The sequence below is a fragment of the Chrysemys picta genome, chromosome 1 (genome assembly GCF_011386835.1).
Source record: "Chrysemys picta bellii isolate R12L10 chromosome 1, ASM1138683v2, whole genome shotgun sequence".
Classification (NCBI taxonomy): Eukaryota; Metazoa; Chordata; order Testudines; family Emydidae; genus Chrysemys; species Chrysemys picta.
In genome coordinates this window covers 358,509,030-358,528,099 of record NC_088791.1, presented here as the reverse complement: position 1 = coordinate 358,528,099, position 19,070 = coordinate 358,509,030, and the positions used below count along the sequence as shown (strand labels likewise).

General features: G+C 48.6%; 2 protein-coding genes across 2 annotated transcripts in view; one reads left to right on the top strand and one right to left on the bottom strand.

Moving 5' to 3' along the window:
- LCMT2 (leucine carboxyl methyltransferase 2) overlaps nucleotides 1–19,070 on the bottom strand; it is a 517,091-nt gene that overhangs the window by 311,611 nt on the left and 186,410 nt on the right. The gene's annotated exons all lie outside the window — the stretch shown is intronic.
- The window catches only part of LOC101952753 (F-box/WD repeat-containing protein 7-like), a 36,346-nt gene that overhangs the window by 4,047 nt on the left and 13,229 nt on the right, over nucleotides 1–19,070 (top strand). Inside the window, exon 2 of the mRNA XM_065596769.1 lies at nucleotides 2,056–2,223. Coding sequence (XP_065452841.1) covers nucleotides 2,056–2,223 — 168 coding nt within the window. The remainder of the gene's footprint in view (nucleotides 1–2,055; nucleotides 2,224–19,070) is intronic.

Sequence of the window (19,070 nt, the reverse complement as noted above, 5' to 3'; positions counted from 1 at the left end):
GAGGCACAGGTGTGCCCTGGGGTCAGAGCTTGGGCCTGTCTCCCTCACTTTTGCTTGAGCCTGAAGAGGGTGGGGGGTGTTCAAAGATGCTTGGATTACAAACTGCCCTGTCTGGGCACCCGGACGGCACCTGCCAGCCACCAGCTGCCTAGAGGCGAGCCGGCAGGGAGCGTCCCCCTGTATCCTGGGAGTGTCCCCCCTCCCCAGGGCAGGTCTCTTGTCTATCTGCGAATTAGACACCTTCTTCCCCAGACCCCCAGGGGATCCCCTCTCCTCAGCTCCCTGTCTAGGCCTCTCTGCTGCTGGGTGCCTGCTGTGCTCAGCATGGGCGGGGCTGGGGAAGGTGCTTGTACCCAGCAGGGCTCAGTGTGGGCGCCAGCCCGGGGACTCTTTCCACTTCCTTTGTGGGGGTTAGTTCTGTCTCCGGGAGTGGGAGGGGTAAGGGGGCAAAGAGACATAGGGCAGAAGGTCTGGGGTGGGGTCAGGGGCTTGTCAGGTAGAGAGACAAAATTCCTCTTCCCAGGTGTTTCAGCCCCTCCTGTGCCCACATCCCCACCACAGTCCCAGCTCAGGGCCCCTCCCCCAGAGGTGTACCAGTCAGATCTTACCCACAAATCGCGCTGTTGCCAGTCCTTTAGAATCTAAAATCTAAAGGTTTATTCATAAAGGGAAAAAGATAGAGATGAGAGTTAGAATTGGTTAAATGGAATCAGTTACATCCACTGATGGCAAAGTTCTTGGTTCAGGCTTGCAGCCGCGATACAATAAACTGCAGGTTCAAATCAAGTCTCTGGAACATCCCCAGCTGGGATGGGTCCTCAGTCCTTTGTTCAGAGCTTCAGTTTGTAGCAAAGTCCCTCTGTGACGAACTGGGCCTGTTCTTACTGTGGTGTGTGAATGCTGACAGGGGAGTGTGGCTAGGATAGTCTGCATTGGGGGATGGGAGTCTGAGTCTGCCCAAAGGCGAATACCTGAGCGTGTAACATGAGAACCCAGGAAGGGGTTGGAGGCCAGGTGACACCTTGGCCCGGGAAACTGAACAAAGGCTGTGGGAGGGGTCGCTGAAGGCAGAGTGCTGGAAGCTGGGTGGTGAGATGGTGGGGAGGCAGAGATTGCTCTGACCTCCCAAGGGGGGCTGGGATGCCCTGGGACCCCCAGATGGACCTAACTGAGGGGGTCCCTGTTGTCTGTGCCTGCAAGACCTGTCTTGGACTGTATTCCTGTCATCCAAATAAACCTTCTGCTTTACTGGCTGGCTGAGAGTCATGGTGAATCGCAGGAGGCCGGGGGTGCAGGGCCCTGAGTCCCCCAATACTCCGTGACACCCTCCAGAGGTCAGGAGCAGGATTGAAGACAAGATGGAGGAGATGCAGCAGCTTTTTATAGTCTCTTGCCATGTGGCCTCAGCTTTCTTTGTCCCAAAGACGATCATTCCAGCACATGGCCTGGAAAAGACTCCAAGTTCTGTCCATAGGCATGTCCCTGCCTTGCTGAGCACAAGGGTATCTGCCTTCTCTCAGTGGGGCAGTTGTAGCTGATGGTCCTTAATGGGCCATCCAGCAGACTAGGCAGAGCTGACACCAACTTGTCTGGGGTGTCTCCCAGAAGCACAGTACAAGTTTGAACTACAGACAGTCTAGAGCCAATACTTATAACTTTAAATACAAAAATGATACACGCCCACAGATCACATAATCATAACCAGCAAACCAGAACCTCCTCATAGGCACCTTACTTGATCTCCTTTGTACAAGATTTGTCGCCACTACACGATCTTGGTTGTAACAATGATCTATACGGTCCCAGTTTGTGTCAATAACATCACAGGGCCCATGGATGACCAGGTGTGAGCTGAGCTGTGCCAGCCGGGGGTAATACGGTGACTGCAGGGGAATCTCAGGGGAGCACCCCGCAGAGAGAGGTCTCCAGCTGGGAAGTATCTTCCTGGGAGGGGGACAGAGAGACCCGGGGGTGGGGGGACTCCGTGTCTGCCCTGGTGTGGGACTGCCCAAGCTCTGCCCAACGCCATGCTGAGTCCTGCTTGTTCCCTGGCAGGAGCTGAAGGGCTTCAACTCGCTGGATGACCTGCTGCATGTCAAGGGCATTACCACCCGCATCCTGGAGCTGAACAGCCAGCGCATGACCTGCAGGAGGAGGCCAAGCAGCGAGGAGGCCCCTGGCGGGAGCCCTAGCCAACAGGAGCAGGATGCCCCTGTGCCTCAGGTAGGGAGCGGCGGACCATGCTCTTCCCGTGCTGCGGGATGTGCACAGTGGGTGGCCCAGGTTGGGGGAGGGTGTCTGGCTCTCTGAGTGGGAGGGGTCCAGCCTTTATTGTAAAGGGAGGCAAGTACCTAAGAGGAGAGGGCTCTATCTTAGCCTCCTGCGGGGACGGGGAGGAGACACTGAAAAGTGCTGAGACCACGGATCCATCTGTAACATCCCTGGTAGCCTGCCAGGGACATTCCCTTCCTCTCTGACGTGGCGCCCCGAAGAGAGCGTGCTGCTGGCATTGCCGGGGGCTGAGCCACTCTCTTTGGCAGCAGAGCGCGCGGGCTGGCTCGTGGCCTGCCAGGGGCTGTGGCTTGTGAGTGCCCTGCCCCAGGCTGCCTCTGGCAAGGATAACCCACGGCAGCCTGCTCCGCCCCAGAGTCCCCGGCCAGGGCTGTGCTCTGGCTACAGAGGGCGCGTCTGGCCCCGAGAGCAGCTGTGCCCTGGCTTCCCGAGGCTGCTGCCCAGACCCTGCCCAGGCTAGTGCACAGGGGCAGGCGTGCCAGCTCAGGCCTGGAGCAGTCTCTGCATCTCGCCCCTGCAGTTGTTCCCTGATCCAGGCACCACTCCCCTGCGGGAGGCCGAGGAAATGCTTCCCCAGAGCAGAAACAGCCCTTCCAGTTTGCCCTGTGAGATCCCCCGCCCCAGGGAGGGCACGCTGGGCCGTCCGGACTGGCTCAGAGCAGCTCACAGAGTGTCTGCACCCAGCTGGCATCCCCCACCGCCTCGCTCTGGGAGCTCCCTGGGGCGACATCTCCCGCAGTCTGCTCCTGGTGCCCAGTGGGAAGAGCGGGTTCCAGCTGGCGCAGCCCCTGGTTGCTGTGCCAAGCGCTTCTTCACCTCAGAACCGGCAGGCGGTGTTCAGGGTACACCAACGCTGACTTGGTGTTTGAGCCCCAGGGTTCAGCAATGGCTCCCCTTCCTCGACCCGCCTTGACAGGCTTGGCCTTCGTCTGGAGGCCGCGTGTTAGAGAAGGGGGCTGGGGAAGCCGGGTCTTTGTGTCCTGTGCCCTTTCCTCTCTCTGTGCAGGCACAGCTCTTTGAACCCCACTGCATGCAGGAGCCCCGCAGCCTGCCCTCCTGGTGCAGTGGGGTCCTGAGCTGCAGCCCCTTCACCCTCCAGCCGCCTAAGTGAGGAGCGGGGTGATGGGGTAGGAGCACCTACGTCCCTTCTCACGGTCGGTCTCTGTCGGAGCGCGGGGCAATGGGAATGGCCTCTCTGCCCTCCCACAGTCTGCCTGGTATTCGCATGGAGGAGCCTGCACTGAGCTGGAGATGGCAGCCAGACAGCAGAGCACGTCAGGCAGGCTGGGGGCACTGCCGTAGTATATGCACTGAGAGTGAGGGGAGTAAGGGCAGATTCATAGATTCAGATCCAGAAGGGACGATTAAAGAATCTACTCACCTGAGGCAAGACGTCAGAGTGGCGTTCTGCACAGGCGGAGCATGGGCAGGCGATGGGGATCAGGAGGGTTACTGCTGAAGAGATCTGTGAGAGTCTAGCTCGGTGACGGGAATGGGGAGGTGTACAGGGCACACCTGTGGATGACTGCCCAGCCCAACCGGCAAGAAAATCCAGTGTGCTCACAAAGAGATCTCCAGCTGTTTAAGGAAGACTGCTGCTCCTTTTGGGGAGTCAGGAGGGTTTTAAACCAATACTAGAAGCGGGGAGGGTAAAAAGAGGGAAGATCTGACCACTCAGCAGATGATAATGTAGAGAGCAAAGGACGCGAAGAGAAGAAAGGATTGAATTGCCTATATGCTAATATTGGGAGCCTGGGAACAAGTAAAAAGAATTGGAATTGGTCATTCGTGAGCATGAATTTGATCTAGTTGGTGTTACAGCAACTTGGTGGGATGTTAAAATCAACGGGACCAATAAAGAGAGGGTGGGGTGACACTTAATATCAAAAATGTCTTTACCTGTTCGCAAATCATTGACAGCTAGAAAGAAAATGATCTTAAATGCTCATGGATCAATGTCCTAATAGATAAAGCACAAGATAGGATACTAGCTGTGACTCTGAGAAAAAGTTGGAGGGGACATAGAAATATTAAATGGTAGGATTGAAAGGGACCGTAAGAGGCCATCTGGTCCAGTCCCCTGCAATCATGGCAGGACCAAGTATTATCTAGATCATCCCTGACAGGTGTTTGTCTAACCTGCTCTTAAAAATCTCCCATGGTAGAGATTCCACAACCTCCCTGGGCAATTTATTTCAGTGTTTAACCACCCGGACAGTTAGGCAGTTTTTCCTACTGTCCAATCTAAAACTCCTTTGCTGCAATTTAAGGCCATTGCTTCTTGTCCTATCCTGAGCTGTTAAGAAGAACAATTTTTCTCTCTCCTCCTTGTAACAACCTTTTATGTACTTGAAAAATGTGATCATATCCCCTCTCAGTCTTTATCCCCTCTGTCTTTTCTTCTCCAGACCAAACAAATCCAATTTTTTCATCTTCCCTCATAGGTCATGTTTTCTAGACCTTTAATCATTTTTGTTACTCTTCTCTGGACTTTCTCCATTTTGTCCACATCCTTCCTGATGTGCCCAGAACTGGACACACTACTCCAGTTGGGGCCTAATCAGTGCGGAGTAGAGCGGAAGAATTACTTCTTGTGTCTTGCTTATAACACTCCTGCTAATACATCCCAGAATGATGTTTGCTTTTTTTGCAACACTGTTACACTGTTTAGCTTGTGATCCACTATGACCCCCAGATCCCTTTCTGCAGTACTCCTTCCTAGGCAGTCATTTCCCATTCTGTAAGCGTACAACTGATTGTTCCTTCCTAAGGGGAGTACTTTGTATTTGTCCTTATTGAATTTCATCCTATTTACTTCAGATCATTTCTCCAGTTCAAATCAGTTTGAATTTTAATCCTGTCCTCCAAAACCGTGGCAACCCCTCCCAGCTTGGTTTCAGCCACAAACTTTATAAGTGTACTCTCCATGCCATTATCTTAATCGTTGATGGAGACACTGAACAGAACCAGACCCAGAACTGATTCCGCGTGGAGGATAATCAGCTGAGCATGCGCTCCCATTGCAATGCTATGGCCAGAAGGGCGGATGTGCTCCTTGGACGTAGAAACAGGAGAATCCCATGTAAGAATAAGAGGTTTTGTAACCTGCATTTGTCACTGGTGCGACTGCCACTCAAATATTGTGACGGTTCTGGTGTCCACAATTCAAGAAGATCCACTAGAATTACTGCAGGATTGGAAGTCCTGTCTTCTAGAGAGAGCGCTCAGGATCTCAATCTGTTTGGCTTGATAAACAGCAGTTAAGGGGTTGTGAGAAAATGGAAATTTTCTGTAGTGTTTTTATGAGGCCTATGTGTGCCTCAGTTTCCCCTGTATGTTGCATGGCTACCCAGTGGGTGGAGGGAAAGGATTAAGTTTGCTCTCAGGCCAGACTAAGAGACAGGTGTGTGTGTTTCACCTCCCTGGCTGGATGGAATTCACGGTCATTAAGTAATGGCAAAGTTCTTGGTTCAGGCTTGTAGCAGTGATGGAATAAAACCAACCCAGAGCAACAAGAGGCCAGAGAGACAATGCAAGCGCCAGTGACTCCTGGGTTTCCCTGCCTCTCAGCAGGGATGCTGAGCAAGGGCCCCTGCTTGAGAACAAAAGACTGGGCAGTGTGAGCTCTGGAAGAAGGCTGGGAGCTCTCTCACCTGGGAACTGGTCAAGGAGGTCAGACTGAGCAGGAAACTGGAGTCGCTACGGCTTGGCTGGACTCTGGGCTGACCAGGATCCCCTGTGTTTTGTATTTCTCTGTGCTGACCTAAGGGCTTCCTGTGGTGTGTGCCAGATGGCTAATAAACCCAACTGTTTTGAAAACGCAGCTTGAGTGTCTCTGTAAATACTCGTGCGGTGCATTGATCCCTGCAGAGGGCATGTTCTCTGCCAGGAGTCTGTCTCAGTGGGACTTAGTGCTTCACACCGTGAGCTCTGTTCAGCAACTCCCAGAGCTTCAGTCTCGGGAGGCAGACACGCCGCGTGGCCTGACCTGAAGGGAGAGTGAGACCCCTTGGGTCTGGCACATTGAAGGGCTTCCTCCTAGAAACTGGGGGTGTAACACCAATCTTGCGGTTCCATGATGGGATGACTTGATCATAGTTAATAAACACCAACCCTGTTATAATAGAGGGCTCTTCAGTCTAGGAGGCAAAGGTTTAACCTTAGATCCAATGCCTGGAAGTTGAAGCTAGACAAATTCAGACTAGAAATGACGTGCAGATTTTGAACAGTGAGGATAATTTAACCATTGGAGCAATTTACCAAGGGATATGGTGGATTCTCCAGCGTTCCTGGCTCAGGTTCCCACTCAGCAAATCTGCAGAGCAGCAACGTGATCCTCCATCCACACTTTCACTATGCGATTCCCTAGCAGGCCAGAGACGTTGCGGCCTTCGGACGAGCCGTGCTCCAGTCAGTGAAGACTCCAACCCCACCTCCTGAACTTAGGCTTGTGAGTCACCTGATTGGAATCGACATGAACAAGCACTTGAAGAAAAAAAACGGTTACTGACCTTCTCGTAACTGTTCTTCGAGGTGTGTTGTTCATGTCCATTCCAAAACCCACCCTCCTACCCTTCTGTCGGAGTAGCCGGCAAGAAGGAACTGAGGGGGTGGCAGGTCGGCCGGGCGCTATATTGGGCGCTATGAAGGTGCGACTGCAGGGGTGGCTGGACCGACCCAACAGATGCGGCTAGAGAAAAAATCTTCCGGCTACCACACACATGCGCGTGCACACACCTGTTTGGAATGGGCGTGAACAACACATCTCGAAGAATAACAGTTATGAGACGTGAATAACTGTTTTTTTTGGTTGCTTATGGATCAATATACCAAAAATTAAAACATAGTGTCTGTTGGAGACCACCACATCCCACTGTGGAACATGATGACCTGCTCCTTAATCACCAATCTGTAATGTGTCAGATAAAAAGCTGCGTGATCACAGTTGATTTCAATTTGAGTGACACATGCTGGAGGTCTCATGCTGCCAATACTGAAACATCTTTGGAAAATCTAAACATTATACATGATAATTTCCTAACTCAAAAAGTGTTGTGGGAATACTATGAGACCTCATCTTGACAGATAAAGAGGAAGGAACTGAACACAGAACTAAAAATCAGAAGTTAGGAATTGTAGAAAATTGATAAGGGAAGCCAAGGGGGACATGGAGAAATCTCTGGCCAGCAGAGTTAAGGACAGTAAGGATTTTTTTATAGTATATTGGGAACAAAAAGAATCCTAACAATAGTTGAATTGGTCCCTTCTGGTTTTGGAATCTTTGTGGTCATCTAGTCCTTTGGTTCTCAACCTTTCCAGACTCCTGTACCCCTGTCAGGAGTCTGATTTGTCTTGCGCACCCCAATTTTCACCTAACTTAAAAAAAATACTTGCTTACAAAATTGGACATAATACAAAAGTGTTCCAGCACACTATTACTGAAAAATTGCTGAATTTCTTATTTTTACCATATAATTATAAAATAAATCAATTTGAATATCAATCTTGTACTTCCATGTCAGTGTCTAGTATATAGAGCAGTATAAACAAGTAATTGTCTGTATGAAATGTTAGTTTGTACTGACTTCGTTAGTGCTTTTTATGTAGCCTGTTGTAAAACTAGGCAAATATTTAGATGAGTTGATATACCCCCTGGAAGACCTCTGCATACCCAACCCAACTCTGTAGTGTAGACCAGGCTGTAGTTTGGTCCTGCTCTCTATGGCAAGAGAGAACAACTTTTCTCCATCTTTTTAGGCAGCTTTTCAAGTATTTGAAGGCCACTGTCATGCTCCCCCCATCTCCCCCTTAATCTCCTGTTTTTTAAACTAAATATACCCAGTATCAGAGGGGTAGCCATCTTAGTCTGGGTCTGTAAAAAGCACAATTATTTCAAATTTGGTGACAATATATACCTCCAGACCAATGGCACCGCCAGGGGCACCCGCATGGCCCCACAATATGCCAACATTTTTATGGCTGACTTGGAACATCTGGACCCATGGGAAGGAGACTTTGGAAGAATTCCACCACGATTTCAACAGCTTCCACCCCACCATCAACCTCAGCCTGGACCAATCTACAAGGGAGGTCCACTTCCTAGACACCACGATCCAAATAAGTGATGGTCACGTTAACACCACCCTTTACCGAAAACCCACCGACCGCTATGCCTACCTTCATGCCTCCAGCTTCCACCCCGGACACACCACACGATCCATCGTCTACAGCCAAGTGCTGAGGTACAACCACATCTGCTCCAACCCCTCAGACAGAGACCAACACCTACAAGATCTTCACTAAGCATTCTCAAAACTACGATATCCACACAAGGAAATCAGGAAACAAATCAACAGAACCAGACGTGTACCCAGAAGCCTCCTGCTACAAGATAAGCCCAAGAAAGAAACCAATAGAACTCCACTGGCCATCACCTACAGTCCTCAGCTTAAACCTCTCCAATGCATCATCAGTGATCTACAACCCATCCTGGACAATGATCCCTCACTTTCACAGACCTTGGGAGGCAGGCCAGTCCTCACCCACAGACAACCCGCCAACCTTAAGCATATTCTCACCAGCAACCACACACCGCACCATAACAACTCTAACTCAGGAACCAATCCATGCAACAAACCTCGATGCCAGCTCTGCCCACATATCTACACCAGCAACACCATCACAGGACGTAACCAGATCAGCTACAACATCACTGGTTCATTCACCTGCACGTCCACCAGTGTTATATATGCCATCATGTGCCAGCAATGCCCCTCTGCTATGTACATCGGCCAAACTGGACAGTCACTACGTGAAAGGATAAATGGACACAAGTCAGATATCAGGAATGACAATATACAAAAACCTGTAGGAGAACACTTCAACCTCCCTGGCCACACAATAGCAGATGTAAAGGTAGCTATCCTGCAGCAAAAAAACTTCAGGACTAGACTCCAAAGAGAAACTGCTGAGCTCCAGTTCATTTGCAAATTTGACACCATCAGCTCAGGATTAAACAAAGACTGTGAATGGCTAGTCAACTACAAAAGCAGTTTCTCCTCCCTTGGTGTTCACACCTCAACTGCTAGCAGAGGACCTCACCCTCCCTGATTGAACTAACCAAGACTGATTCTTGCCTGCATATTTATACCTGCCTCTGGAAATTTCCATTACATATGTCTGATGAAGTGGGTATTCACCCACGGAAGCTTATGTTAGTCTTAAAGGTGCCACAGGACACTCTCTTGCTAAATATACCCAGTTCCTTTCAGCCTTTGCTCGTATGGTTTGTGTTCCATCCCTTAGATCCTCTTTGTCGCTCGCCTTTGGATCCTTTCCAGTTTCTCTACATTCTTCCTATGCATTGGTGACCCAAACTGGACACCGTTCTCCAGCTGAGGCCTAAACAGCGCCGAGTAGAGCAGTTCTATCACCTCCCGTGACTCGCTTGCTCTGCCTCTGTTCATGCAACCTAACATTACATTTGTTTTTAACAGCATCGCATTGGTGACTCCACTGCTCCCAGATCCTTCTCAGCAGTGCTGCTGCCAAACCAGTTCTCCCCCAGTTTGTCTTTGTGCATTCGTTTTTCCTTCCCTCAGTGTAGCACCTCATATTCATCTTCATTTTATTATCTATATCCCATGTGACCAGGTGTCTGGATGGGCCTCACGGAGAATGCCGCATCAGACTGCAAGAAATAACAGAGACTTGGTGGGATAACTCACATGACTGGAGTACTGTCATGGATGGATATAAACTGTTCAGGAAGGACAGGCAGGGCAGAAAAGGTGGGGGAGTTGCGTTGTATGTAAGAGAGGAGTATGACTGCTCAGAGCTCCGGTATGATACTGCAGAAAAACCTGAGTGTCTCTGGATAAAGTTGAGAAGTGGGAGCAACAAGGGTGATGTCGTGGTTGGAGTCTGCTATAGACCACCAGACCAGGGGGATGAGGTGGACGAGGCTTTCTTCTGGCAACTAGCAGAAGTTGCTAGATCGCAGGCCCTGGTTCTCATGGGAGACTTTAATCACCCTGATATCTGCTGGGAGAGCAATACAGCGGTGCACAGGCAATCCAGGAAATTTTTGGAAAGCGTAGGGGACAATTTCCTGGTGCAAGTGCTGGAGGAACCAACTAGGGGCAAAGCTTTTCTTGACCTGCTGCTCACAAACAGGGAAGAACTAGTAGGGGAAGCAAAAGTGGATGGGAACCTGGGAGGCAGTGACCATGAGATGGTCGAGTTCAGGATCCTGACACAAGGAAGAAAGGAGAGCAGCAGAATATGGACCCTGGACTTCAGAAAAGCAAACTTTGACTCCCTCAGGGAACAGATGGGCAGGATCCCCTGGGAGAATAACATGAAGGGCAAAGGGGTCCAGGAGAGCTGGCTGTATTTTAAAGAATCCTTATTGAGGTTGCAGGAACAAACCATCCCGATGTGTAGAAAGAATAGTAAATATGGCAGGCGACCAGCTTGGCTAAACAGTGAAATCCTTGCTGATCTTAAACGCAAAAAAGAGGCTTATAAGAAGTGGAAGATTGGACAAATGACCAGGGAGGAGTATAAAAATATTGCTCAGGCGTGCAGGAGTGAAATCAGGAAGGCCAAATCACACTTGGAGTTGCAGTTAGCAAGAGATGTTAAGAGTAACAAGAAGGGTTTCTTCAGGTATGTTAGCAACAAGAAGAAAATCAAGGAAAGTGTGGGCCCCTTACTGAATGAGGGAGGCAACCTAGTGACCGAGGATGTGGAAAAAGCTAATGTACTCAATGATTTTTTTGCCTCTGTCTTCACGCACAAGGTCAGCTCCCAGATTGCTGCACTGGGCAGTACAGCATGGGGAGAAGGCGACCAGCCCTCTGTGGAGAAAGAAGTGGTTCGGGACTATTTAGAAAAGCTGGACGTGCACAAGTCCATGGGGCCGGATGCGCTGCATCCGAGGGTGCTAAAGGAGTTGGCGGGTGAGATTGCAGAGCCATTAGCCATTATTTTTGAAAACTCATGGCGATCGGGGGAGGTCCCAGATGACTGGAAAAAGGCTAATGTAGTGCCCATCTTTAAAAAAGGGAAGAAGGAGGATCCGGGGAACTACAGGCCAGTCAGCCTCACCTCAGTCCCTGGAAAAATTATGGAGCAGGTCCTCAAGGAATCAATTATGAAACATTTAGAGGAAAGGAAAGTGATCAGGAACAGTCAGCATGGATTCACGAAGGGGAAGTCGTGCCTGACTAACCTAATTGCCTTCTATGATGAGATAACTGGCTCTGTGGATGAGGGGAAAGCAGTGGATGTGTTATTTCTTGACTTTAGCAAAGCTTTTGATACTGTCTCCCACAGTATTCTTGCCACCAAGTTAAAGAAGTATGGGCTGGATGAATGGACTGTAAGGTGGATAGAAAGCTGGCTAGATCGTCGGGCTCAACGGGTAGTGATCAATGGCTCCATGTCTAGTTGGCAGCCGGTTTCAAGTGGAGTGCCCCAAGGGTCGGTCCTGGGGCCGGTTTTGTTTAATATCTTTATTAATGATCTGGAGGATGGTGTGGACTGCACTCTCAGCAAGTTTGCAGATGACACTAAACTAGGAGGCGTGGTAGATACACTAGAGGGTAGGGATCAGATACAGAGGGACCTAGACAAATTAGAGGATTGGGCAGAAAAAAACCTGATGAGGTTCAACAAGGACAAGTGCAGAGTCCTGCACTTAGGACGGAAGAATCCCATGCACTGCTACAGACTAGGGACCGAATGGCTAGGTAGCAGTTCTGCAGAAAAGGACCTAGGGGTCACAGTGGACGAGAAGCTGGATATGAGTCAACAGTGTGCTCTTGTTGCCAAGAAGGCTAACGGCATTTTGGGCTGTATAAGTAGGGGCATTGCCAGCAGATCGAGGAACGTGATCGTTCCCCTTTATTCGACATTGGTGAGGCCTCATCTGGAATACTGTGTCCAGTTTTGGGCCCCACACTACAAGAAGGATGTGGAAAAATTGGAAAGAGTCCAGCGGAGGGCAACAAAAATGATTAGGGGTCTGGAGCATATGACTTATGAGGAGAGGCTGAGAGAACTGGGATTGTTTAGTCTCCAGAAGAGAAGAATGAGGGGGGATTTGATAGCAGCCTTCAACTACCTGAAGGGGGGTTCCAAAGAGGATGGAGCTCGGCTGTTCTCAGTGGTGGCAGATGACAGAACAAGGAGCAATGGTCTCAAGTTGCGGTGGGGGAAGTCCAGGTTGGATATCAGGAAAAACTATTTCACTAGGAGGGTGGTGAAACACTGGAATGCGTTACCTAGGGAGGTGGTGGAGTCTCCTTTCTTGGAGGTTTTTAAGGCCCGGCTTGACAAAGCCCTGGCTGGGATGATTTAGCTGGGAATTGGTCCTGCTTTGAGCAGGGGGTTGGACTAGATGACCTCTTGAGGTCCCTTCCAACTCTGATATTCTATGATTCTATGATTCTATGAAATAGGGCAGACACTCCCAAACGGGTGCTTTATTCTGTAGTTTGAGTCCCCAGGCTAGAGCTTCTGCAGCACCACACTGGTTAACAAGGAGCCAACCACAGGCCCCCTCAGGCATTCCAGCCCTTGACTCCCATCCATCCAAACAGGTCTAATCTAGGGAGGGGTTACTGAAAACCTGATTCACCAGACTTGATAAAAAGAAGAACAGGAGTACTTGTGGCACCTTAGAGACTAACAAATGTATTAGAGCATAAATTTGTTAGTCTCTAAGGTGCCACAAGTACTCCTGTTCTTCTTTTTGCGGATACAGACTAACACGGCTGTTACTCTGAAACCTGTTACTCTGAAACCAGACTTGATGTTCTGCCAATCCCAAAGGATTGGACACGCGCCCCAGGTTGGCATGAGTCTTACCCAAATATCACACGGTCAGCCAGTCCTGAACAAACGAACTATAATGTATTAAGGAAAGAAAAGAGGAGTTATTACTGGTTGAGGAATCGACGAGTGACAAATCAATGTGTTAGTCTCTAAGGTGCCACAAGGACTCCTCGTTGTTTTTGCGGATACAGACTAACACGGCTACACTCTGAAACAGGCGCCCAGCAGTGATGTGCTATCTGCTGGCTTGTAAAAGTCTCTCCGGAATCATCCCAAAAGGTTTGAATCCAAATGCAGCTGAGGTGTAAAGTCTGATATTCTTTCCTCGCATTTTCCAGGATATGCCAAAGATCTCAGTCCTATGGCTTCCCCTCCCCTGTTCAAAGTTCAGCAGACTAGAGACGCAGGATCAGGTCTGAGGCTTCTCTTTGACAGCTCGCTAGCTGACAAGCCTCCGCACAGAAGCTGTCACAGCAGGGTCTTCCTCCCAGGAAGAATAGGCCAGGTGATGGTTTGTGGACCTTTGCTTTGAAGTTAATCTTCTGTATCCTATGAATACACAGGTACACTAGTTACACTCATTTACATAAGGCAATTAACTGGTCCTCCATTATAACAGAGATAGTTACGTTGAAGACAAAATTGATACTACTACTAGTTTCCTGCAATATCTTACATCTTTGCTCTCGAGGTTAACTGAACACAGTCGCATACAGAATGTAAGGCAATTAAGACATGAAAGGGAATTAGTATCTACAAGCTAATTTGGTTACATTGTTGAACTTCTAACAGGATATAGGTAAACAGACAAATACACTTAGCATCTACCCTTGATTTCTATTACTACAAATGTATGGGTTGGTGATTGCTGGTATAGTACATCTCTTTTAAAGTCACATACACATGAATTGTCCTGATGCAATTGTAATGCCTTTTGTTAAATTGTTATGGGTCAGACACAGGTTGGCTGAGATGCCAGTGTCACTGCCCAGTTCTCCTCCAGTTTATCAAGATTCCTTTGAGTTTTAGCTCTATCCTACAAAGTGTTGGCAGCCCCCCCCCCCCCGCCCCTCCCCCTAGCTTTGTGTCATCTGCAGATTGGCTCAGTATGCTCTCTAGTCCTACAGCCAGGTCAGTCATACAGATGTTAAATAACACCGGACCCAGAACAGATCCCTGTGGAACCCCACTCGAGACCTCCCTCCAATCTGACATCATTCCATTCAGAGTTACTCTTTGTTTAACCAATATTGTATCCGTTTAATGGTAGTTCTGTCAAGCCCGCATTTCTCCAGCTTCTTTTCAGAATTTCATGTGGGACTGTATCAAAAGCCTTGCTGAAGTCCAGGTATATTCTGTCTGCCACATTCCCCCTTTCCACCAAACCAGTCACCTTGTCAAAGAAGGAAATCAAGCTGGTTTGGCACAATTTGTTCTTGGTAAATCCATGCTGGGATTACCCCTTCATCCTCCAGGTATTTGAAAATTGAATGTTTCATACATTTCTTTAGTAACTTCCTAGGTATAGAGGTCAGGCTGACCGGTCTATAGTTCCCCGGCTCCTTTCCCCCCTTTTTAAAGATGGGCACTATATTAGCCCTTCTCCAGTCTTCCGGGACCTCTCCTGTTATCCATGAGTTTGCAAATATTATTGCCAGAGACTCTGAGATTTCTTCATCTAATTCTTTCAGCACCCTGGGGTGAACAGCATCAGACCCTGCTGACTTGAATTTGTTCAAATTAGTCAGAAGCTCTAACATGTTCTTTCCTTATCCTGATCTGCATTCCTTCCCCTTCATTGTCTGTGGTAACTTCGCTAGTCATCCAGTCACATGTTACTTTTTGTGAGAAGACTGAAGCAACATTGGCATTGAGCAGCTCTGCCTTCCTATCCTCTTCCGTTACCAGCTCACCTCTCCATTGAGCAGCGGACCCACGCCGTCCATGATCTTTCTCTTTGTCTGACATGTTTGTAGAACCCCTTCCTGTTGTCTCTAACATTCCTCGCCAGCTGTGACTCATTCTTTGCCGTGGCTCTCCTGATTTTGTCCCCACATGCTCGCGCTATTCCCAGGTACACTTCCTTGGTGATGTTCCCTTCTTCCGTTCCCTGTGGGGTAGATTAAATCATGATTGGATGGTTTTCCCTAAGACCTGCTTTAGTTCAGTCAGGGGTTATTTCGGGGACGGTCCTGGCCTGTGTGACACAGGAGGTCAGACTGAAGATGACAATGATCCCTTCTGGCCTTGGAATCTGTGAATCTGTGATCACATCAGTCCCTTCTGGCTTTACAATCTGTTAATCTGGTCTGACCTCCTACATAGGACAGGCCATTAATGTTCCAGCCAGTTTCCCCTATACTGGGCCCAGTAACTTGAGTTTGACGAAATCATCTTTCAGGAAGGCTCCAGTCTGGACGAAAAATCTGCCACTTCCTGTAGGAGCTTATTCCATTGATTAATCACCCTCCCTGTTCAACCCGTGTCTTACTTCTAACTTGAATTTCTCTGGGTTCAACTTCCAGCCATTGGTTCTTGTCCTGCCTTTCATGGCCAGATTGAGGAGCCTTTTAGTACCTGGTATCTTCTCCCCAGAAGGTACTTTACACTGTAGTCAGGTCACCTTTTGTCACGGAGCCACAGGATCAGGGCCACACCCCAGCTTTTAAACAGTCCTTTCGAGGAACCCCTTCAACGTGCCAGACCCAGCCTGGGGGATCTCACTTTTCCTTCAGGGCAGGCTACGGGGCGTCACTGAGCCTCTGGGCTCCGCCCTCCTGTTTCATCCCCTCAGCTCTGTCCAGCGCCACCAACTGAAGTAGACTCTTGGTGAGGGACTAGTGCTGCTCCGCAAGTACTTCCAGTGACCCCAGGCAGCCCTTTCAAACCAGAGCAGCTGCACCCAGCATGGGGCATCCTTAGGGTAGCGCAGAGAAATGAAGGTTAAGAACAGTCTATCTGGCCAAGCCGGAGCCATCCAGCAGCCAAGCTGTGATCAATTCCATTTCAGGCTCTGTCTCTCTCTGACCCCTTTGTCAGCCCCAGAGGAGAGCAGGCAACTTCTTCCAGAAGCCCATTCTCTGTCCACAGCCTGTCACATCTCAGTCCTCTGTTCTGGTCATCGGGGCTTCCCATTGTCCTGTTCAAATTCTGTATTGATCTGAGTTGCTTTCAGCCCGTTCCAGCCTGTTCCTTAACTCTTTCATTGCAGCCCAGACAGCGAGGTGACACCCCCACATCATGTCCTGTGCTGCCCCTAAGAGCAGACTTAGCCTTGTTCCCCCCACCCCCCTGCCCCAGCTGGCAATGCAGAGGACAGAGGGAAACAGGCACACACAGGCTTCATAAAAATATTACAGAAAATTCTGTCTTCATCCCACTTTTCAATCTTTATGCTGCTTCATGTGGTACCCAGGGTGGTGAGGCACTTCACTACCATCTGCCCATAGTGTGAGGAAGCCTGCCAGGGGTCAGCTCCCTGACTTCACCAGCCACAGGCATCCCCTCCCCTCTCAGCCCACACAGCAGGTTACCCTGGGAGTGTCCAGCCCTCGTTCCACTGGGCACTCACGACATTCACAGAGCCACTGCTCCCAAAGGAACAGGACACCCCCGGGTCACCGCTCCGCTTGGTTCGCAGCACTTAGACTCGTTTATAGTGGAAACAAGCGAGCGCTGGTTTCACAAAGAGCAGAGGTTCCAGAAGCAGCAAGTCCAATGAATGGGAACAAACAGTTACATAGAAAGTACAATTGTAACGTCCTTTCTAGAGCCTCAACGTCTCTAACAAGGCCTTCCAGTGTCCCATATAGCTCAGCTCACCAAGGGGTTCTCTTCCAGTTCAGCCGGTAGGCCAGCTGTGATCTCCACTCATCAGACAAGTCAGCTAGTTCCCTAGGCGAAGGATACCTGGGTGTACTCTGCACCCCAGATATAGTTCCAACCATCCATTGTCTTCACTTGTAAACAGGGCACTCCACCATGATTGCAAAATCTTCAGGGAAGATTCTAGACAGGAAAAAACAATCACTTGATTAGCATTTTGCTCAACCTGTAAATAGGTGTTCATTGCGAAGCATACAACAGTCAGTCTGCATATAGTCAGACAGGTAGATAAGTGTCTCCCGCCTGAAATAAACTTGTTTATCACTTTCTGGTGACCAGCCCCAACTCAAAGACCGTAAGTGCATGATTTTCAATATATATACATAACTCCTTATGTATTTTTATGTACACACATCTCGCAGTGATACAGGCTTTCACGAGAGACCTGCCAACAACAGTTACGTAAGGACCAGACCCAGGGGATCCCTACAACCCCATGCTCTCTGCTAGTGGGCACTAAGAAATCTCTTGGTCACAGTTTTCTTTTTAATTAACTAAACTAATGGAGCTCTTTAGGTCTCTCGCCCTTGGTCTCCAGTCCTTGAATCATTTTGTGTCAGCCAAACTTGATACCTCAAAGAATGAAATGAGATTAGTTTGACAAGACCTATTTTCCACAAAACCATGTTGACTGGCATTAATTTATCTTCCCATCTTTTAATTCTTTTTGGATTGAATCCTGTAGCGGCTTTTCCATTATTTGTGTGGGATTGATGTCAGGCTAACTGACCTATACCTGTGTCATCACACTTGCCCTTTTTAAATATTGCCACAGAGATAGCACTCTTTCGGGCTTCTGAAATTTCCCCAGTATCCTAAGGTTGATTACAAATTAACATCATTGGACCAGAGATCTCCTCAGGGCAGCTCCTTTATGACTCTTGGGTGCAATGTATTAGGGCCTTGTGATTTAAAAATGTGTATTCCCTAGTACATGTTGCCTAACGTCCTCCTAAGTTACTACTGGTCTGGAAAATACTTCAGCATCCTCATGTGTTATGAATACTTCTTGCTTCTTTCTAGATACAGAACAGAAATATGTATTGAACTCTTCTACCTTTTCTGCACCATTATTAACTGTTTTATTGTCTTTATCTAGTAATGGGCCTACATCAATACTAGGATTTCTTTTGTCCCTGATATACTTAAAAAACTCCTTATTGTCCTTAGTCATCCCAGGCATGGATTTTTCCCCAGTGTGCTTAGCTTCCCTTATCAATTTTCTGCACTTTGTACCATCTAATTTATAGAATCATAAAAATGTAGATCTGGAAGGGACTGCAAGAGGTTGTCTTGGCCAGACCCCTCCGCTGACAGGACCAAGTATATCTAGACCATCCTTGACAGATGTCTGTCTCAGCTGTTCTTAAAAACCTCCAATGATGGGGATTCCACATCTTCCCCTGGAAGCCTATTCATGATTCATAGAGTCTAAAGCCAGAAGGGACCATTGTGATCTAGTCTGACCTCCTTTATAGCACAGGCCACAGAGCTTCCCCAAAATAATTCCTACAGCAGATCGGTTAGAAAACTGTCTCAGTTTAAAAAGGGTCAGCGATGGGAGAATCCACCATGAGCCTTGGTAAATTGTTCCAATTACCTCACCATTAAAAATGTATGCCTTAATTCCAGTCTTATATTCCAGGGCCTATCCTTATAGTTACAAAGTTTTTCCTAATATCTAACCTACATCTCTCTTGCTACAGATTAAGCCCATTACTTCATGTCCTGCCTTCAGTGAACATGGAGAAAAACTGATCACCGTCATCTCTGTAACAGCCCTGAACATGTATGAAGACTGTTATCATGCCCCCCGCACCCCCCACATGCTTTTTTTTTTAGTCTCAAGACTACTCATGCCCCATTTTTCAACCTTTCGCCATAGGTCAGATGTTCTAAACCTTTTATCACTTGTGTTGCTGTTTTCTCAACTGTCTCCAATTGTCCACATCTTTCTTAAAGTGTGGCACCCAGAACTGGACACAGTAGTCCAGCCAAGGCCTCACCAGTGCTGAGTAGAGTGGGACATTTACCTTTCATGTCTCATGTAC